This window comes from Rhinolophus sinicus, linkage group LG03 (genome assembly GCF_036562045.2).
Source record: "Rhinolophus sinicus isolate RSC01 linkage group LG03, ASM3656204v1, whole genome shotgun sequence".
NCBI classification, from domain to species: domain Eukaryota; kingdom Metazoa; phylum Chordata; class Mammalia; order Chiroptera; family Rhinolophidae; genus Rhinolophus; species Rhinolophus sinicus.
This window is the reverse complement of record NC_133753.1, coordinates 72,898,500-72,920,782: the sequence shown is the minus strand read 5'-3', so window position 1 is coordinate 72,920,782 and position 22,283 is coordinate 72,898,500. Positions and strand designations below refer to the sequence as shown.

Here is a 22,283-nt window from a genome sequence, read left to right as displayed (position 1 = left end):
GATCGCCCCGCCTCCAGGTGCCAGTCTTGGCCTCGCTCCGAACCTCCCCGGAGTACCTGGTGTGGTCTCGGTCTTTTCCCTCTACGCAGCCCGCTGCAACCCGGCCAGAACGCGGACTTGCATCCCCGCTCATATATATTTAAGTCGTAGTCACCTCGTCCCGCTCCTGCGGTCGGAATCAAAGTTCGCGATTCCAAGAACTTTGCGAGTGAAGTGGGTTGAGGACTCCAGAGGCAGCTTAAGTGACAGGTAAGGGAGCGAGCTCCTAACACTTAGGGCTCAGGGTCACGGGATCTCGGCTCACCCCCGACCCAGAAGCCGTGCCAACGAGCTCGGTATAACTGGGCCAGGGCAGGGGCCAGAGCTCCAGACGGCACAGGACTCTACGTGGGCGCGTCGCGAGGGACTGCGGCTGCAGAATCTCCCAGCCAGCCAGCCCCACTCAGATAGACCCGGTAGGTGCCCCTTCCTGGACAGCCCCACTCCGTCTTCACTCCTGGGCCTCTCAAAAGGGACAGGCTGCCTTGCCCTGCGGCCTGTACACAGTTGTCCCTCTCTGAAACTTTTCTCCCCTCAAAGGATCCCAACCATGGCGCCCGTTCCTACCACTATAATTGTCCCCTTCACATACACAGTCTGCAGGCTTCCCTCGGAACAAGTCTTTGCTTCCGCAGACTTTACCCCTTTGCTTGTGAGCCATGGCAGCTCCCATGAAAGGCCAAGTGTGTGTGGTGACTGGTGCTTCCAGGGGTATTGGCCGCGGCATCGCCTTGCAGCTCTGTCAAGCAGGTGCCACAGTTTACATCACTGGCCGACATCTGGACACGCTGCGGGTCACTGCTCAGGATGTGAGTACTTCCTCTGGGACCGCAGGGGCAGAAATCACCTGAAGGAGCCCTTCCTGTTAACCACTCCTCCAATCCATTACCAGAAACTATAATATTCCTCAACAAGACCTGAATATTTACTCAAAGTGAGGTAAATGAACCCCATAAATAACTTCAGATCAGGTCAAATTTGCCACCAAGTGAGTTTTATGAAAAAACGTTCTGTTTGAGAGCTTCAGGGATTTTGGAATTGCAACTAAAGAGTTGTGGACCTGTGCTTTCCTCTATTTTAAGCAAGACTTTATTGAACTGTACATTTTTACTTGACTTTTCTATTGGTTTTCAGTTAAATAAATACTTGGGTACATTTGATTTTCTAGGCCCTGGGTGAAGCACTGGGATTAATAAGATATAACTTATGGTTTTAAAAGCTATAGTGTAGGGGCGGCCAGATGACTCAGTTGGTTAGAGCGGGAGCTCTCAACAAGGTTGCTGGTTCAATTCTGGCATGGGATAGTGGGCTGTGCCCCCTGCAACTAAAAATTGACACCGGCAACAGAAATGGTTCATTTCAATGTAATTTGAATATGGTAAGTGATTAATTTGAATACGGTAAGTGATTAATTTGTATATGGTAAATGTTAATTTGAGTATGGTAAGTGATAAAGAGTCTCTGTGTGAGGGGTGGGCATTGAGATGATATGGGGGAGTGGTTGGGGAAAGCATTCTGGCGGAAGTGGTTCTTGAGCTGAGTCTTGAAAGGTAAGAGTTAGGTCAAAGCAGCTAAGACAGCCATTCCAGCAAAGGGAACTTCATGAGCAGATGCACAACGGTGAAAGAGTGGATATTGTGAGAAAGAATTCCAGAGCATATAGGTACAAGGCAGGAGTGGCAGGTAAGAGGCTGAAGAGGAAATAGAAAATGGGTCTTGGAGGACCCTGGTAGAGACTTTGGCTTTATTGCCTGCGAGATGGTGATCCTGGAATATTTTAAACAGGTTTGTGTTTTAGATAGTTCATACTGGCTGAAGTGTGAATAATTCATTTAAGGCAGAAAGACTGGAGGTCAGGTGATCATTTAGGAGGCAAGGAGGTAATCAAGTGGGACCTAGAGTGTGGATCTGGAGAATAGGAGGCTTGTTTTTGAATAAGGTAATCTTCTTCATCTGAAGTTAAAGGATGGAGCACATTTGTAGAGCCTGAGGCAGAATGGGAAGTAGAAATAGTTTGTGCCTGAGAGCTCTGATTTCTTCGTTACCCAGCACAGGTGGAGTGAGTGTAAGGGCTGAGATTGAGTAGGGGTTCCACGTGAGTGGTGAAGGGTGGCAACTAAGGGCATGTAAGATGGAAGTGACCAAGGACAAGAACAAAGATAGATACTCATTTATCAAGAGCAACATCCATTCCTTATTTGTCCCTTACCCTCCACATGCAGGGTACAATACCTGGCACATGGTAGGCCTCAGTAAATGTGTATTTTACCCCTGAGATCCCAAGCCACCTTGCTCTGTGAAGAGGATCGAGCACTCCTGCAATTCTTCACACAGACATCAGAGGGCCGTATTGCCAACTGATGGCTTTGATGCCTGGGGTGGCCTTCTCAGCTCTCAAGCTGGGAGTTGAGGGCAGCTGCGTTGTCTCGCACTCATATGTGACTGTGAACTCATATCCCTTCTGTCTCTCTCCAGGCGCAATCCCGAGGGGGCCGGTGTGTGCCTGTGGTGTGCGATTCAAGCCAGGAGAGTGAAGTGCAAAGCCTGTTTGAGCAGGTGGATCGAGAACAGCATGGGCGTCTGGATGTGCTGGTCAACAATGCCTATGCTGGGGTCCAGGTACTCTTTGAACTCTGGTCCCAGCTCCACTCCTGACCTCCCCCTTTGACCCCTGAGTCCTCATCCCCACTCATTGTTCCTTCCATTATCTAGCCCCTCATAACTTCCTGCTTTCAGACCATCCAGTTCAGCAGTATCTCTGTTTCATCCAGGCCATCATGGACAATGTTAAGAAGCCATTCTGGGAAACCCCTGCCTCCATTTGGGATGATATCAACAATGTCGGACTCAGGTGGGTGTTCCCCTTGCCCTGCTGCAAGGGCCTGGGCTCCCCTCACTCACTTAGTCAGGCTGAGGGCCCAGATCTTTCCCCATATGGCCTTTCCTTTTTCCTCTGCCCTCTCATCTCTTTCTTTACTCTTCTGTCCCATTTGTCCCACTTACCTCTGGAGAAGTTCCATCCAGGTGAATCTGTACCTGGAATGTCAACTTGTGACTTATTTCTGTCAGTAATTTTCATATGACCTTGCCCTTAACCTCTCTCTTGCTTCACTCTCTGCCCATCCAAATGCATGACCCAAAAGGGAGCCTTCTTCCCTCAATAATGTACACCATACATAGCCAGTATTTCCAAAAATTGTTAGAGGAAGAAATTGTTTTGTTTCAGATCAATAGAAGGTCAATAAGAAAGAGTGAGTGCCAGCCATCTCAGCCTCCACATCCTCACTCCAGACCCAAAGGCGAGGGCACTCCCAGGTCAGTGTTGGGAAGGCAGATACATCACAGGGTTACGTGTACATCTGGCACAGGAGTGAGATGAAACACAGCGTTTAGAGTTCTTCCAGCATGATATACGCCAGTTATGCCTGTGTTTATTATTGTTGGAACTATGGTACGCTCTCATAAACTATACTCCCTGGATGTAATCAGGCACCTCTGGGAGTAACCAAGATATTATCTGCAAATCTGTGTCTAAGGTGTTTAAGAACACCCATGGCTTTTAGTGGCAAGGAAGCAGGGTTAGAATCCAGTTGTGATTTCAAAAGTGGAAGAAAGAGTGTGAGGACAGAGGGGGATGGTTAGCCAAGAGGCAAGAAAAGAAAAGCCAAACAGCTGGCAATGGGCAATGCCCACATCCTTAGCACCTCTTACTGGTCAGGGTTTCGAGCCTACACAGCAAAGTTCCAGCCCCTGGTCGCTGAGCCCTGACGAATTCTCCAAAGTAAAGGCCACTTGGTGACCCTCTTAGAAGTCCGCCAACACTTCCTCTCACCTACACCACATACATTCACATGCATGTTTACTGTACCTTTCCTCTGCATGGCCTTAGGCTGGGCTTCCTTTTGAAATGTAACTCTCTCTACTTGTTTTCATTTGGAGGGTCCTGTTTCCCATGCAAAAGAAATTTTTTCAGGTTATCAAGTTTGTGTGTATTATTTGAAAATTATGGAAAATTTTGAAAATCAATGTGATCTTATTCCCCTCATCGCCACCCCTTCCTCCCATGACTGAGATATGGCTACTTTTGATAGCCTAGTGTATATTCGACCATTCTTTTAAATATTGGACTCAGAGGAGATACCATAATTTATTTATCGAATTCCTTATCTATTGCAATAGTGGAATTCTTGGGGGAAAAATATGTACTTCTTAAAGATTTAACGAACATTATTAAACTGTCCTCCAAAAAAGATCCCACCAGTTTATAAACTCTTGACAATGAAGGAGAATTTTTTTCCCCATCTCCTCAACTATGCAGGACAATATCAGGCCACACAGTCAGGCAAGCTTTGCCTCTTTGACAGGCCAAAGATATCCAAAGGTGGTTTCAATTCACACTTCTTTATTATTTGTGAAGTTGAGCTTTTTCTTCATTCATTTATTGGCTCTTTATTCTTTTGTGAGTTGTGTTAAGTTATTCTTTTCACATCAATTTGTAAGAGATCTTTGTGGAATAAATTCCTTTATCATATGTTTTACAGATATTTTTCCCAATTCATTACTCATTTTTTGCATGCTCTCTCAGCTCTCTATATATACATTATCATGTATAGATGTATGTACATCTATCTATATCTATATATATGTCAAATCTGTCAGTCTTTCATAGTTTCTATCTTGATATGATGCTAAGACAAGTCTTTTCCACCTCAAGTTTATGAACACATTGTCATATTTTTCTTTTAGTGCATTTGTGCATTTTTTATGTCTAAATATTTTATCCTTTTGGAACGCGTTTTGAAATAATAAATGAGGCAGAGAGCCATCCCACCCACCAAATAACTGGCCAGTTGTCCCAAATCCATTTACTGAATGGTCTCTCTTTCCCTATTGATTTGAAATGTTCCCTTTATAATTTGCTGAATTCTCATTTACACTTGAATCTAATTATTGACTATTTTGTTTCATTGACTATTTGTGTGTTGTTATGCTGCTACTACATTCTTTTAAATATTATGTCATTGTACATTTTAATGTGGAGTGGCAGGATTGGGGGTGCATATCCCCCTCACCCAGAGATACTACTCTTCCTTTTTCAGAATTTTCCTGGCTATTCTAACGTGTTTATTCTCGTTGAACTTTAGATAATTTTGTCAGTTCCTCCAAGAGTCTTATTGAGATATAATGCAAATTGACTGAATCTATGGATCAATTTAAGTAGAACTGATGTTTTACATGTAGATTCTTCTGAATAAATTGTCTGTACTTGTTCTTTTTATTAGACAGAATTTTATAGTTTTTTCCATGTAGATCTTATATATTTCTTATGTTTTTCCCTAAGCTGCTTTAAGTTTGTTATTGCTATTATGACAGTGCCCCTTTTTTTTCAATTACATCTTCTAGAGAGTGCCATTTCTCATCCTCATCTTTCGGGGGTTAATTTTACTAGTGTTCCTCTCAGAAGGTGGCCTCAAGCCCCTGATTCCCCAGGTCTGCGGCTGCAGCCACTAGAGGGCACAAGAGGCTGCCAGGGCTACAGCACCCAGGCCAGCCCTAAACGTAGTCTCTCTCTTCCTTGTCCCACCTTCTAGAGGCCACTACATTTGCTCGGTGTATGGGGCACGGCTGATGGTACCCGCTGGCCGGGGGCTCATCGTGATCGTCTCCTCCACTGGGGGGCTGCAGTATTTATTCAACGTCCCTTACGGCGTGGGCAAAGCTGCGGTGAGGACTCAGTGGCACGGGGGTGGAGAAGGGATAGGACAGTGACAGTACCCACAGCTCAGGAGGTAAATCCCCAGTCGTAGAGTGGTGAGGCCAACCGGCCATCACCTCTCCCTCTGCCCCTCCGTGGACACTTCCTTCGCCTGGGCGCCTCTCAGCTGGCCAGAGGAGGCAGTGCACTGGGGAATGTGGGCGGCTGAGACGGTGCCTGGAAGGGCAGGGGACTGGGACATCCTCAGAAGAAGCAGGGAGGGTAGGGGAGGAAGACGACATGGCCAGGTGCCCTGGCTCTTGCTCTACCTTCTGCCCCTCTCCAGTGCGACAGGTTGGCTGCTGACTGTGCCCAGGAGCTGCGGCAGCACGGGGTCAGCTATGTGTCTCTGTGGCCAGGGCTGGTGCAGACAGAACTGCTGACAGACTATATGAAGAAGAATGACAATGCTGAGGATCCCCAGATGAAGCAGGTTGGCAAGGGGAGGGCGAGGGTGGCAGAGAATGCAGGGGAATCAGCCTCTGCGTCCTCAATGGCAAGACAACAGCAACAGCGAGGAGTGAATACCTGGGTGCTTCCTGTGGCAGGTGTGCAGCCCAGCACTACACACGTTATAGCCTCTGATCCTCTAAGGGAGGTAGTGTCTCCATTTTACATATAGTGAAACTGAAACTCAGAGAGGTTAAGAAACTTGCTCCAGGTCACGGAAGCCGTAAGTGGAAAGACTGTCCAGCTCCAAAGCCTATGCTCTTGACCCCCAACACTGCTCTAACCAAGAGGTCCAGGCAGAATTGGCTTCCCAGGTCCTTCCACCTAGGAAAGGCAGTGGGTCCTGGTGCCGGGGTACAAGGCTCACCCAGATGTGTGGAGAAGTGGCTCCAGCACCTTCTGAGACACTGAGTCCTACAGGTGCAGTGATGAGGGCCCATCTTGGGGAACAGAAACTGAAAGCACAGAAGAGACTTGGGCAGTGCTCTGGGGCATTAACTCTTCATTTCTCTGCTCCTGTGTTTCAGCTCAAATTTCATTTCCCATCTGCGGAGACCACAGAAATGAGTGGCAGATGTGTGGTGGCTTTGGCAACAGGTGAAGAGGCTGGGGCAGCTGGTAACAAGAAAGGGCCTGGAGGGTCTGCAGGGTGGTGGCAACCAGTTCTGGGTCCTGGCTCAGGAGGTGGTTGAGGAACAGACCCTTCTTTTCTCTGGCCTCTGGATACCCAGAGGGTCAGAATGCCCCGTTTGAAGTTTGGGAGCTTCAGAAACTAGCCCCTAGAAGGTGTGGCCAGAAGCCAGAGTCCCAAGAACTTTCCTAAGAACAGAGAGAAACAGTTCTTGGCTCCTAAGCCTGTCTCAGTGGTGCCCTGTCCCATTAGGCCCAAACCTTGTCACCCTGCACCCCTCCCATGCCACCTCAGTTGTATGTGTGCCCACAGACCCCAAAATCCTGAGCCTGAGCGGGAAGGTGCTGCCATCCTGTGACCTCGCTCGACGCTATGGCCTTCAGGATGTGGATGGTAAGAGCTCTGGCCCAGCAGCCAGCCTGGACCTCCCTTCCTTCTCTTTCTTGCTCACTCCTCCCTCACATCCCACTCAGTCTCTTCAGCCGAGGTGGAGATGTCCAAGGAGTGGGAAACAAGGGTCTAACGCTCCTTCTCTTTCTGTTGTCTGCAGGCCGCCCTGTCCAAGACTATTTGTCTTTGAGCTCGGTCCTGTCCTATACCTCTAACATGGGCTGGCTGGCCCCCTACGTGCCTGGTTTCCTCCGTATGCCCAAATGGATTATGACCCTGTACACTGGCAAGTTCTAACACTTCTGGCCTGACGTCACCCCTCTGTTTGTCTTTTGGGCTGGGTGGTTGGGCCTATCTCAGTGGAATGAGACAGTCTTTCCTGCCTCCCGCATACCCTTGATACAAACAGAAGGCCTCGACTGTGTGTCCTTGGTGAGCCCTGGGGGCCCTATAGGTCCTTCTTTGTGCCTTGGTTTTCCTTGCCCCCTACATTTTACTTTTCATGTTAGTATTGAAAAATGTTCTGGGTACTAATAAAGGTCTTATTTCTCCTTCAGCCTTTTTTTTTTTTTTTTTTGAGTGCTGATTCTGTGCTGGGCCAAGTGTTAAGTACTTCAGAGAAAGACTCAAAGTCTATACAAAATGTTTGTGTTCTCAAGGCACTCCATCCCTGGGACAAGGCCCCTTTCCTCCATAGCTGTTCCTGCTCTTCCCTGGAGAACGGTCCATCTCAGGGGTGCCTGCTCTTTGGCTGTTAGGCCTGCTTCTCAGGCCACAGCTGGGGAGCACGGCCCCTCCCCAACCAGAAGTAGGCACCCCCTCACACTGCTTTTCTGCCCCCTCATTCCACCATCTCTTTCGCTGGGCCTGATCTCCAAGTGACACCTGATCCAATGAGGCACTTTCCTTGGTATGATTTCCTTGAATTTGGGAGGAAAGTACTGCCCACATTCAAGCGAGGGGCAGAGGAATAACTGATGGCACTGACATACTCTCCTCCTTCCTCTGGGGGTGATACCACCTGAATCACTTTCTGAAGAACTGATTGCAAGACCCTGTTAGGGCTGGCTTGCCTGCTTTGGGGACTGTCCCAGCCTGAGGCAAGGCAGCAGAGGGTGTGTAGCAAAGAGGAGCTGAGGGCCACTGCCCGGGGAGCCTTCCAGCCAGAAACCTAGATGGCCATTGAGGTCTTGGGATGGCTGCTGGAAATCAGAGGGGCAGAGACGATTTCCAATCTTCAAAAAAGGCGGGGCAAGAGCTGAGGTTTCCCAACGCTGTCCATAATGTCTACAGCAGCTGTGATCTCCCTGTGGCTTTCTGGGGACAGCCCCGAGGTCCTGTTCCATTGGTGTGCTGGGGCGGCTCTCTGGCTTGTGAGAGTGGATTTTGCGTAGTTCTGCCAATTCTGCAGTCAGTGACTTCATGTTGGTTACTTGAAGTCAGCCATAGTGAGAGTATATATACCACAGAAATCAACAAAAGCTACCAATCAGGCCCCCCTTTTTTTAGAGCGAGAGAGAGAGAGAGAGCTGGCTTATTAGCACATGACTGGAACTATGTACCTAGATTCCACCATTTGCCCAGGCACCCCATTTAGATCACAATGATCAGATTTTTCTCACCACACTCACCCCCTTCCACACACCACCCTGAATTCCTGTTATCCCCCGAGGTTGGAGAGAGGCAAAGGCAGTTGCCTATATGCTATAGTAAGAAGAGTAAGGGCCTCGGGATCTCCTCCAGCCCTCCACAGCTACCATTAGAAGCCATCAATGGAACGAATCCTTGTGTGATGGAACGAATCCTAAAGGCCACAAGGTATGATGGGAAAAACATGGGTATCAAAGTCATCCAAATCTGCATATAAATCCTAACTCCACCACTGTGTGAATTACATGAAATAACACATTATGCACCATGCAATACGTAGCTATTAAAATTGTCGATTCCTTCTCTCAACAAATATTTAAGAGCATCCTCTGCACCAGGCGACGTTCTTGGTTTTGGGAGAGCAGAGAAGAAGACAGACCAGGACCCAGCCCACAAAAGACTTTCATTCAGCCCTGAGAGATCTTAGAGGTCATCTAGACCTTCCACTTAGTGAAGGAAGTGAGCAAACTGGGCCTCCAAGAGTGCACACCACACAGAGTTAGACCTTGAGCTTTGGGTATCCCAAGAAACCAGAAGGAACAGTGTTTATAGTCCAGCGCCCTACTTCCCTCTGGCAAGATCTAATTCATCTTAGCAACATAAAGAGTAGAGTACAGAGCTCTGAGACAACGAAGTGGAGACAGTACATTTTGATTGGACGTAGAAGAGATTCAAGACTGAGAATCCCAATGGTAGAGTCTTAGGACACTTGGGAGATCAATATTCATTCAAAAAACATTTATTTAATGCCTACTCTGCACTCAGCACCATGCTAGGCAGCAGAGAAGATTAGTTAAATTTGGTGAGATGGGTCCTATAGTAGTTTACACAGAGTATTGTGAGAATACAAGAGGAAGCATCTAGATCCATTAGAAAATGGAAGGAAATGATATTGACCAGCAACTTAAAAGAATGGGGGAGGAAGGGGAGAAAAGAGGTTTAATTTTTTTTTAATTATAAAAAAGCCAAATACTAAGATACCAAGTGTGGCAAAACAGCTAGAAGTGTGGTCTGGCTGGAATGTAGATGTGATATGGACTATGTATATTTCCAGAGAGAAAGATGTGTAAAGATAGATTATTGAAATTTAAATTGTGGGCACTAGATTCCCACTGAGGGATTCATCTTAGGTGCCGGGTGATGAGTGACCCCATTAAGGGCGTGTTCCCAGGGGAGGCCAGTGGGTAGGTGAGTTGGGAGTGGGGGCTGACAAGCAAGCCAGCTGCTCAAACCACTCTAGAATGTAAGGCTTCAGGTAGCCCCAGGCGAGGGCAGTCACAGGTTACGCTGTAGCCCATGGGTAATACAGCTCCCTGAGGCCAAGCCCAGCCCTCCAAGAAGAGCCAAAGGTGTCAACCTTGAAAGCACACTGAAGGGGGCGTCGTCCACAAACATGGAGAAGGACATCCACGGGGACGTGGGCAGAGCACTAACAATGTCAGCCACGGGAGGATTTAAGCGGGCGAGGAGTGTGATAAGATTTGTATTTTAGGAAACTTACTGGGACTGCAGTATGGAGAGGATGGACCAGAGGAAGGAGAGGCAGGCATCAGAAGAGCCGCCAGACCATATCCAGGAAGTGATGGCTGTGGAGCTGTGGGCTGAGGAGAGATGACAGGGGACAGAATCAAAAGACTGGGGACCTGTGGGAAGGGAGGCGAGGCTAGAGCAGGACTACAGTGTTCCCACGGAGGACCTGAGAGCAGCAGCAGGCACGAAGGAAGCGTGGACCTGAGCTGTGAAGGAGATGCCCGCCTGTCTGAGGTTAGCCCTGGTGGGATACTGAGGGGCTGGCTGAGAGGCAGCTCCTGCCCCATCGGCGGGACTGGTCCCCAGCAGATGGTTAATCCCCTAACGGAGTCCAGGGAGAGATGGAGAAGAGATTTTTTTTTATTTGTGATTTTTATTTACATTATTAAAAGGTAATCTATTCATGTGACTCAGAATTCAAAAGGTATAGAAGGGTATACAGTGAAAAGTCCACTCCTCTGCCCGCCCTCAAGTGCCCGGTCCCCAAGTCAGACGCAGCCAGTGCTACCTACCATATTCTTCGGTAGCCACAGAGAGAGCCCAGGCTTGTACAAGCAAATAATTAAGCATATTCAGAGGAGAGATTTGACTGTGTGCAAATCCGGGCCTCCCTTTCTCCAGCTAAGAGGTTGTATCTTCCAGTCTCTGAGGCCTGTTGTGGCCGTTATGTCCTACACTGTTAAGATAGGAGCAGCCCTAGGCCCCGAGCTGCTCCCATCACCAGAAACTTCCCTACCCTGCCAGCAGGGAGGGTAAGAGAAAGAGTGACTGTTGGCTTAAAGCGTGGAGAATCATGACTGCAAAGAAGGGGTGTGAGTGCGAGGAGCCCAGCCTGAGCACCTGGCCCAGCCCTGGTCTCCTCACAGAAGAGGCCCCATCCTGGCACTGTGAGATGCGTGTCACAGCTGAAGTGCCACTGCTCTTTCTAGAGCAACTGCCCAAGGGTTAGAGGTGCCAAAATGAGGCCAATTGCAGAGACTTTGTCCCCAGGGTGTCCCCACAGTTGTGAGTTCTGACCAATAAGAAACAGGAAGGTGATGGAAGCAGGGCTGGACTGACGGGTCTCGATTCCAGCCTTCAGGACAAGTCACTGAGGAGAACTTCCCATTGGCTCCTGAAGGCTCCTTGGGGTGATGTGAGTGACAGGGGGGTGAGGATTTAGCCAAGGGGAGTGAGGAGCCCCAGCCCAACTTACAAACCAAGGTGAGGTGGTTGGGCCCAGACATGCCCTTTTCAATTCCTCATCCTGGCTCCTCCTACCACTGCCCCCAAAGGCCTTGACACTGTCTCTGAGATTTTGAGGGAGGTCTCTTCAGCTCTTCGGCCTCCTCATCCCTGGGGAGGACCCCCACCATATCGTTAGAAGTCTCTTTGCTGCAGCCTGCCCCCATCCTGTCTCGCCCCTGGTCCTCACCCCCTAGGTTGGTCCACCTCTCCACAAAGCCCTCCTCCCTGGAGCCTTCTGCCTATGCCCTGGCAGGCCTCCCATTCTGCCACTGTTCCTCCTGGCCCCTGGGCCCACCTCCCCTGCCGTCCGCCCCACTCCTCCATTCCTCTACCCTTCCATCTCCCAGCCAGCTGGCCTTCGTTACAGCCTTCTGCTGTGCCCTGGGCAGGGCAAGGTGACAGGCACAGGCCAGACTTGCAAGTCACGGGTCCAGTCCTCAGAGAGCTTTCAGTCATCATGAAACAATTAGACACCCTCAGTGAGACCCAGGGTGGGGACTCAAAGGGGCTAGAGGGGTCAGTACAGCCAGGCTGCTTTCCAGGTCACACATGACTATTGTTCCTTTCGGGTCTCCCCTTCCTGGAAGTGTTACAACATTCTTATTGCTGCTTTTCTCAGCAAACTTCACTTCTGTCTCGGTTCCTGCCTCCAAGCAACTAAGGTCATCCTTGCCCATCTCGGTCTGTCCTGTCTCCAGCCAGGGCCAAGAGCAGACTTGCTCAGAGCAAGGTCAACGGGTCACCGGGCCTGTCTGGACTTCTCTGTCAGAAGAGGAGAGGAACTGGAAGCCACCTGTGCTTAAGTTGATAATGGGAAATCTGGGAAAGAAAAGTACCCTTCCTCAATCCCTTGGAAATGTTGGAACCTGTTGAGTACTGGGAAGAAGGCAGAGGGAGGAAGTGGGGTCAGCTTTGTGCAATTTCTGTTAGGGAGTATGAGTACATAAGCCCCTATCCTTGGCTTCCCCTTCCTTGGAAAGGTGGTTCCAAAAGAAACAAGCATAGCTGGAACACCACAAGCAGACGCTGCCGGCATCCGCAGAGGGGCTAGTGCAAGAGGAAGCACAGGGGACCTTGCCTGTGAGCTTTTTCCAGCTGAGCCAGCCAGAGACTCAGGATCTTGCAGGGCTGAGAGAATTAAGCGTTTTCTGAGCACCAGCACTGACGTAAACACTCTGCCTAGGTCTTAACCTTTCTTCATCTGCTACATGAAGTAAGTACTTTCTTGCAGCTGAGGAAGCTGAGGCTCAGAAAAGTTGCAGTACTTCTCCAAGTTGCAAGTCTTTACAGCAAATAGGTATAACGCCAGAGTGTGAGCGCTTTCTCCCGTATCATGCGCCTCTGATGCTTGTTTCTTTTGTTGTTGTTTTATTTTGGGGAGGTTGTTTGTTTTTTAAGGAATTTTTATTTTTGGCAGAGAGGTGAAAGCAGTCTCACATTCACTCAGCCCAAGGACCCCTGGCCAAATCCAGAATTGTCCTTCTCTCAGTTTGACCACATTTCCTTTCTTCCACACCTCTGCTTGGGCTGTCGCCGAACAGTCACCCACACCCCCTCCTCAGCCCATTTTTATCTGACAGAATTCTTCTCACAAGGCCCATCTCAACCTCCTAGAAACTTGGGGTTTCTTCTGCCATTGCTCTTGCTCCTTCTAGGGAACCTATGACATTCACTTGCCTCTTGACTGGTATTAGAGCCATAGATGTCCTCATCTGATCCCCTCGATAAGGTTGACAATCCCCTCCCCACCCCACCCACATCACAGTCTGGGTCTTGGACCCTATACACACACACACACACACACACACACACACACACACACACAGAACCTTGGAACCCTGCACACAGAATGGAACAGTGCCTGGAGTCTCCATACCACCCCAACAACTATGGCTGAGCTCACAGGCCGGGTGTGACCCACTGGTGAGGGCCCTTACCTGGAGGCAGGAGGGCTGGGCCAGCCTGTAGCATGTCTCTGCCCCAGGACGACTGCCCTCTAAATTTCTCAGTCCTTGGTCTCAGCTCTGCATGCCACACTTCAGCTCTATGTCCCCTGCTCAGGGGCCTGGGGTCTGGGAGAGGACTGACTGCCCAACAGGGCTGGCAGATGGGTAGGGGGTGGGGCACTGGTGGCCTCTGTAGAGGCCCCAGGGAGGCTGACCAACCCTCAGCAAGCTCCCTGAACCTTAATTCCAGGTCCTCCCTGCCCCACCCCTCTCCTCAGAACTCAAGCTTGAGTCATGATTGTATACAAAGGGGACATGGGAATATAGTGTGACTCCTGTCAGCAGTTCTCCTTCTTTACTGAATTTTGAGGTTCCACCCCATAGTCTGTTCACTCCCTCTCGACCTCACCCTGTCTCTGAGGTCTGGAGAGCAGCCACCTCTGACCCTTCCTCCCCACCTCACCCCAAGTTCCCCACCCTGGGATCTAAGCGTCCCCAGTTTCCCTTCCTGATCCCCACTCCAATCCAGTGGGGTGCAGCACGTCTTTCTCCGGCCTCCGTTGCTCACCATTCATTCATCCACTGATTCATTCTTTCCCAGAACACCCCAACACCAACACCACCACCAACACTATGTCAATACCGTATTTAATTTCCTCAGGGTACTTACGACTCTCTGAAATCATCTTTTGCGCATGCTTTGCTGTCTCCCCAATTCGAGTGGAAGCTCTGTGAGAGCAGGGGCCTTGGCCGTCTGGGTCACTGCTGTGCAGTGAGCTGTATTGGTGCTCAGTGATTATTGCTTGGTGATTGGATGAATTATGTTAATGTTTGTTGAGCAACCACCTTGGTGCAGAAGACAGGCCAAGCGAGGGGAGGTGCTGTCAAACGAGCCTCCTTGAGTAGTTCACTATGGGAGTGGAAGCGCGGGTGCTGCTCCCCATGGGATGAGCTTGAATGCAGGCACCACAAGGCCCCCCTACTAGAGAGGCACAGAGGATGGACCAGGGCTCCTTCCCGCCCCCACAGCCCCAGCTCTAAGCTCACGTCCCTGGGAAACCCCCCCACCCCCACCCCACATAAGGGCAGAGCTGTCATTGTACATTGTACGTGAGCTGTCATTTTACATTTGCTTATACAATTACTTGACTGCCTCTCTGCACTATTTCCATCATCCAGAAAGTTCTATTGGACAGCCTTGCTCTGAACCATAAGCTCCATGAGGGCAGGCCCAGTGTTTGGCTCACTGCCGTGGCCCCACACCTCTCACAGGGCCCAGCACAGAAGGCACTCAGTTTCTAGCTGTTGAATGAATGAATTGGACAGGGAAAGGGTGGGTCCTCCCTCAAGGGAGCAGCTCCTCCTTCCTGAGACTGGTCCTTTGTCTTCTGGGCTCATCTACTAGCCAGAGGATCCCTCCCTCCCCCAGGCCCCCACAGTCTCATCTTGTTCTTAGGCTTTTGTTTCTCCCATGAGCACAGAACCTCAGGGTTGCTGCCTCCTGGCACCACTCACATTGTATATTTCCTAAACCCAAGGCGCCCCCTGGAGTTGTGCAGCGGTGGTTGCTGCTCCAGCCCTGCCAGGCAGCAAGCTTCTTGGCCATGTTCCCAGCCCACCAGTGCTCCGGGCAATTTTAAGGTAACGTCATTATCTTCAACAACCATTGTGCAGCGCCTGGCTCCTGTAACACAGGCTCAAGTTCTGGCTCAGGAAGTTTTTCCAGTTTTCAGCTCCATTGCCTGGTTGCTTTTTCAGCATCTCTTTCTCCGGATATTCCAACCTGAGTCAGCACCCACCGTGCCCTGGGTAAGATAGGGGAGCTCTCACTGGGGACTGTTATGGGGACTTTCCTTCTGTGGCAATTTTGTCTTTTGGGCCCAGCCTTGGGGCCCTGCCCTCCCCTCTCACTGGAAAGCTTATCCCTTCCTCTTCCCCAGCCAAGAAGTGTGCTATGGGCATGTGCTTGCACCACTGGCCATTGAGGAATTTCCCCAGCCTAGAAGAAGGAACTGGGGAACAGAGAGGAAAGAAAAAAATCCAAGTACTCAGACCCAAGTGCCCAAGGAATCCCAAGACCCAGACAGTGGGAACAGGCAGTGTAGAAGCTCTTCTTGAGCTTCGAGTCCTTATGGTCCCCTTATGTCCTTCGAGTCCTTATGGTCCATCCCAGGGATCAAAACTTTTCAGAACTTTGGGGTAGGGTGACTGGTCCTTGAATGTCCTCTACCACATTCTCACAAAGTGGTTGACCAACACATGCTCAACTACCTCCCGTGATGGTGAGCTCACCATGACTCATTGAGGCCCTTTCCACCTTTGGATAGCTTTAATTATTAGAAAGCCTTTCTTCATAATAAGTCATATCCTCTCACTGGTCTTGTTTTTTGCTCTCAGATACACAGAATCAATGTAGTTTCTGTTCCAACTAGCAGCCCTTCGGGAGTTTGAAGACCACTATCATCTGCCCCTTGAGTCCTCTCCCCCAGTTCATCATTTCCATGTCCCCCATGGTCATGGGCTCTCCTCGCCATCCTGATTTCTCCCTCTGAACCCCACAGTTTGTCCCTGTCCCTCTTAAAATAGACCACGCCCTCCCAACAGGGCCTGCCTATCACAGATTTGGGGTCTATGAGCCCCGTCATTCTGGGTCCTAAAGCTCAAAGTCATGTCAGCGTTTCTGGCAAGCAAATCACAGGGGCGTCTGACCAGCCCGTGCCAACCAGAATGTTCCTGTGTGTACACACTGGTGTTAGTCCTCCTCCCACACATCTTGCTCTCGTGTAGCTGATGAGTTGGGGACCAAAGAACCAGACTCTACCTCTATCCTTGTTCAATACCATCTGGCCAAATTTGGCCCCTCAAATTATGTTCCAATCCAGATTCCATCATCTTCAAATATGAGAATGGGCACCTATGTGCTCCTACAACGTGTCACAGAAAAACTGCCACCACTAGGGACTTCTCTCCAGGTTGACGAAGATACATTATTCAACGTTATTTGGAGATGAATGCCCTGACAGTTATATCAGCTACTCTATCATCCCACCCACAGTTCACCATTTTGTTCCTAAACATATCCTGAGATGGAGCTGATGGGTGAAAAGCACTACAATAATCACTGGGACCATGGTTTCTAGCCCTGGCTCTGCCACCACGTGTATTGATTTCACGTCACTGAGTATCTCTGTGCCCGTGATATGGTGATCTATAATAAGAAATATATATTTGGTCTTCATCCATATACCATGTTTCCCCGAAAATAAGACCTAGCCGGACCATCAGCTCTAATGCGTCTTTTGGCAAAAATTAATATAAGACCTGGTATTATATTATATTATATTATATTATATTATATTATATTATATTATATTATTATATTATATTATTTATGTTATGTTATATTATACCCTGTCTTATATTATACTAAAATAAGACTGGGTCTTATATTAATTTTTGCTCCAAAAGACGCATTAGATCTGATGGTCTGGCTAGGTCTATTTTCGGGGAAACACGGTATATTTGGTCTTCATCCCCAGTTCCTGCCCCTAAAACCCTTGTAATTTCCTAAGTAATAAGAATATTAGGAACATCTCTTATTCTAATATTTGGCTTTTGTTCCCCTTCTCTGACACAGATCTCCTGAAGCCCTAGTAAATTCTTAAGTGATAAGAGCATTCGTAGCATCTTTTGTTCTATTGAGGCAATTCTGGATGGCTCCTGGATGGCTCCTGGATGTGGGCTGGGCACCAGAAAGACCACACCACGATTAGAAGCTTAGAATTTTCAACCCCACCCTCCAATCCTCCAGAGAGGGGAGAGGGGCTAGAAATGCAATGAATAATTAATCGTGCCTATGTGATGAAGCCTCCATAAAATCCCAATGGTATGGGGTTCAGAGAGCTTCCAGGTTGACAAATACATCCACATAGGGCATGTGACACACCTCAACTTCACGGGGACAGAAGCTCCTGCACTCAGGACCTTCCCAGACCTCTCCCTATACTCGTATATCTTTTCATCTGGCTGTTCATCTGTACCCTTTATCATATGCTTTTATAAGAAACTGGTAAACATAAGTGTTTCCCTGAGTTCTGTGAGTCACTCTAGCAAAGTAATCAAACCCAAAGGAGGGGGTCATTGAAACCTCCAATCTATAGCCAGAAACGCAGGTGACAGCCTGGGTGTGTATGTGTGAGACAGAAGTCTTGTTGGACTGAGCCCTTAACCTGTGGGATGTGAGCCTATATCCAGGTAGACTGTGTCAGACCTGAGTTAAATTGTAGGGCCCCCAGCTGTGTGACAGAGAATTATTTGTCATAGGGGGAAACCTCCACGCAGTTGGTGACCAGCAGTGTCAGAAGTGAAGTGTTCTGTGTGAGTAGTAAAGGAGACTCACAGGTGAAAGACTCCTGGTAGAGAAGAACTGGGTTTTTCCCTACACAGAAGGTGAAAAACTGAGCTTTTCCATTACAGGGCTGCTGGGAAATGAGCAGGGGGCCAGATGATCTGTCAAGACCTCTCCAGCTCTGATGTTCTGTTCGTGGTAGTCAGAGTTAGAAAGTCAGGAAACTGAGGCAGAGGAGGGTCCATGTTACAAGAGCTAAGAAGTGTGCACTTCTGCCCAGGCCATGGGGAAGCTCCAACACTGCCCTTCCTGCTGTACTTCAGCTTCCCTGCTTGCACTTGCAATTCTTTTACCACAACCTAAGCTGACCCTCAGACTTCCCAACATTTGATTTCCCCGCAAATGCATGGCTGCTCCCATCCATATGTCTAACTACTGATCACATGGTAACCCGCTGACCTACGGCCCCACAAAGATCCACCTCATTAGGCTTGAGTTTTCCTTGCTGGCTTCCTTCCCCATCAGGCCCTCCAGCACACCCACCCCAACTTTCCAGAAGTCTGAGGCATTTCCACACTCCTCTCACCTTCTCCACACTCTCTGCCGTTGCCTGCTACAGGAGAGACCAGTGGGCAAGACTAGGCTGGAGGGAAAGTGAGCAAGAACGTGTCTTCTGGAATCGGACAGTGGGGGCACGAAACCAGGCTTTATGGTTTATGAGTTGCATGACCTTGGGCAGAGTCTCAGTTTCATTATGACTGTAAAACATTTAGTCATTATTATTTCTTATTAATACTGGCTTCAAGGTCATAGACCCTCTCCTCAAAGTCCATTTCTTTCTTTGCTCCCCCATTGAGACTTTTCCACCCTGCACCCCACCCACTCCCACCCTTACCCCACCCCATCCCCGTCCTGCCCTCACCATGACTCTGCCACAGCTTGTTTGTGGGTTCCCTCATCCCCCCTCCTGGAGTGCCCATTCCTGCCATGTGTAATTACTACCTGCGCCCACGCTGACACTTTCTGCCTTGCCCTCTAGACCCCTCTCCAGGCAAGTATTTCTTGCTGCCGCAGGACATCGCCACAGCAACCCAAACATCTTAGGTAGAAGTAGCCTTTCTCTTCTCACGTAACGCTCCCTACCCCCACCCCTGTTCCAAGACCTCTGTGCACACCACAAATTCTCAAGTCCCTCAGCTTTACCATCTACGGGCCTGCGTCAAAGTCGCCCACGTCCCTGCATCTCAGTGCCACCTGCTACCAAGTCCTAAATAGCCCTCTTCTCATCCCCTCCCCGCACCCCCCCCCCCCCGCACCTCAGCTAGCAAGGCTTTGGGGACTCCGTTGGATTTCAGGTTCTGCCTGAATATCCCTGAGGAGGGGTTTTTCTGAACCCTGTCCAACATTCACCTCCATTCCCTGTGTTCTGGAACCCGATAACCCCCTGTCCCGTACCTATGGCTGGAGTGTTTAAAATTAGAGGATCAAAGCTGTACACTAACGATTTGTGTACTTTTAGGATATATGTGTGCTCAATTGACAAGTTTTACAGGAAGAAAAAAAAGAAATATCAGAAGTTTAAGGAAAAGATTGGAAACCATTACATATCACCAGATCTAGAACAAACTCTTCTTGAGCTCAGTCTGGGTCAGGGGCCCCTTGTGTGGACCCCCATGGGCTCCTCTCCGCCTCTAGCTTATATGCTGACATGTCCGTCTCACCCATGAGAACTGTCCTGTCCAAAACTAACCACTAGCCCAATGTGGTTATTTAAATTTCAATTAATTAAAATTAAATTAAATTAAAATTTCATTTCTTTAGTTGCACTGGCCACATTTCAAGTGCTCAACAAACATGGGGCTAGTGTTGACCTTATTGGATGGCATAGATATTGACTATTTCTACATCACAGCAAGTTCTACTCTAGCAAAACACTACGCTAGATGTGAGCTCCAGGAAGGCAGAGACCAACTCTTTCTGGTCCTGCACTGAATCCCTGGCACCCAGCATGCCCTCAGGCCCAGCTCTGATGCTCAATACACAGCAACAAATTGAATTAATGCACACACTGCACAAGACCCCACACCAGCTCCAATACCTGTGTCTTCCTCCCTCTCCCTGCCTCCAGAGTTCAACCCAGGGCTCAAGGTCTCTTTCCTCCCTCCAAACCATCTACGGTCCATGACTCAGGGTCCTAGAAGCATGCGTGTGTGTGTGTGTGTGTGTGTGTGTGTGTTGGGGAGCAGGAGTAGAGAAAGTATTGGTGGGGCAAGAGGTAGTCATTGTGAAGAGACACCAGGGTTCCAGTCCTCAAGAAACTCAAGTTGGAGCTCTGTCAATGGCCGCTCCCACCTACGCAGTGGGCAGGCTCCCGGGTTTTGGTTTGAATTCTGGCTGTGTTTCCTTCCAGCTGTGTGACCTTGGGCAAGCAACTTAACCTCGGTGACTTCCACTGTATGCATTGTTTCCTCATTGTAAAATATGGATAATAATACCTACTTCACATATGTAGAGAGTACATTAAATAAGATGTCTGGGGCTCAGTTGAAACTCAATTATTGCTTGTTCCTTTCTCTACATAGAAGGCAGTAAAATCGCTTCCTCAAACATCATTCAGGTCATGGCCCTCAGACACCTGCATGCTTCCCACTTATCCCACACAGAGGCCAGAAATATCTCCTGATAGCTCCTTTTGCCTTAAAGCAAGAGGCTTGTCATTAGTTCCACTGCTCTGATTGCCAAAGGCACCTGGCTCACCGTCTGTCTGCTAGCTAAGTAAGTCTGTTTGGTTTCTCGCCCCCACCTTCACGTCATAGTACATACCTGAAATTCCCTTCCTGCCCTCTCTTTCCAAAAAGTAGGCCCTGCCTTCTCGGAAGCAGATTTGTTCATGAGACTCACTTCCTCCCTTAAGCCTGGTTGACTCATCAATCCCAGTTTCAAGATCGCTAATTACTAAAAAGTATTTCATGCCTACTTCAGCCTTTATCCACCCTTTTTTCTTCCCTCAGTGACTATGAGGTAAGACTGTACCTGGCCAATCTGCACCTGTAGGCATCTATCTTCCCAGGTATCTGGTTGTAAATGTGAGTGTGTAGAACAGGAAGCAAGAGCAGGTGGTGTCCGCCCCCCCCAAAAAAAAAAAATAATGCATTTGGTGAGGTGGGAATGCTGGACCAGACCAAATACAAGTCCCATTTGGCTACTTACTATATCACTGACATTTAGCAATTTACTTAGTCTTTCTGAGACTCAATTTCCTTGCATATTTGTCACAAAAATTAGAAAATTACTACTATTACTATTTATTACTGCACTGCCTTACTTAGTGCAGGCACTGTTCTAAGCACTTTACATACATTATTTTATTTAATCTTCATTTCAACCCTAGCAGGTAGGTTTTATTAAAAAGATGTGGAAGAAATACAAAGAACTGAAAGCCATACTGTCTTACCCAGATGTGAGTTATAAACATACACATACTACCTGAACATACACTTCTTACAAATACATCACACACGCATACACACTCCCTATCACCTTGAATCCCATGAAGTCTCCACCAGGAAACCTTCCTGAGCTGGTCCAGACCACATGCTCTCTCCCATCCCCAAACACCAACCGTACTCACTATTAGGCTCAGCCAAACCAGCCCTCACTACATGGTGTTTGTTCATTCATTCAAATAAATACCCAATAACTACTAAGAACCAAGGCTAGGTATCAGAGAGGCAAGACCAAAAGTGTTGTTCTTGTCCTCCAGGAACTTTGAATCTGATAGGAGATGCTGGCGTACAAACCAAGATTTATAGTCGGCACAGAGAAACAAGCACTAGCTTTGACAGCACATATGAAGGTCTTCTAAATCAGACTGGGGCATTTTGGAGAACTTCCTGGTGGTGACACTTGAGTTAAATTTCAAAGATGAATAGGAGTTGCCTGGAAAAGGAAGGAGAGTCAAGAAGAGGGAACAGATTAACATGTTTGGGAAGCTGCAAGTACTAGTCCGATCATCTGTGATGAAGAGTTTTTAACAGGGCCAGGCAGGACAAGAGGCAAGGCCCAGTGCCAAAAGGCCTGTTGTGCTCATCTGAGAGATTCAAAGTCTGTCTTGAAAATTTGTCAGGAGCCATGGAAGGCTTTTAAGCAGAGATGTGACATGATCAAACCGGCATTTTAGAAAGACTGATCTAGCAGCACAGAGGGTGAACTGTTAATAGATGGGACAGGGTGGAGATAGGGAAACAATGAAAAGACTTTCAACAACCCAGGGAAGAAATGAGCTTAAATTCTTAGTGCAGTGGGAACAGGGAGGAT

At 48.6% G+C, this 22,283-nt stretch overlaps 1 protein-coding gene across 3 annotated transcripts; it reads left to right on the top strand.

The window, feature by feature from the left end:
* The first annotated feature begins 15 nt into the window (after positions 1-15).
* DHRS1 (dehydrogenase/reductase 1) lies at positions 16-7,821 on the top strand. 3 transcript variants are annotated; one of them, XM_019714406.2, is made up of 10 exons: positions 16-249; positions 351-455; positions 675-848; positions 2,515-2,658; positions 2,811-2,890; positions 5,631-5,763; positions 6,081-6,227; positions 6,772-6,841; positions 7,188-7,268; positions 7,426-7,821. In XM_019714406.2, exons 3-10 carry the CDS (start codon positions 699-701, stop codon positions 7,560-7,562), a joined length of 942 nt encoding a protein of 313 aa, XP_019569965.1. In that variant the 5' UTR covers positions 16-249; positions 351-455; positions 675-698; the 3' UTR covers positions 7,563-7,821. The 3 variants fall into 3 exon arrangements, with proteins under 3 accessions (XP_019569965.1, XP_019569964.1, XP_074184182.1); XM_074328081.1 differs by having other exon boundaries at positions 111-249; positions 636-848; XM_019714405.2 differs by lacking the exon at positions 351-455 and having other exon boundaries at positions 23-249.
* The last annotated feature ends 14,462 nt before the right edge of the window (positions 7,822-22,283 follow it).

What these genes read in the sequence shown, in the direction of transcription:
- DHRS1 (XM_019714406.2), top strand. Translation starts at nt 699, where the DNA reads ATGGCAGCTCCCATGAAAGGCCAAGTGTGTGTGGTGACTGGTGCTTCC. An exon ending in ATCAACAATGTCGGACTCAG is followed by an intron (nt 2,891 to 5,630) that starts GTGGGTGTTCCC and finishes CCCACCTTCTAG; the next exon opens with AGGCCACTACATTTGCTCGG. An exon ending in AGGATCCCCAGATGAAGCAG is followed by an intron (nt 6,228 to 6,771) that starts GTTGGCAAGGGG and finishes CCTGTGTTTCAG; the next exon opens with CTCAAATTTCATTTCCCATC.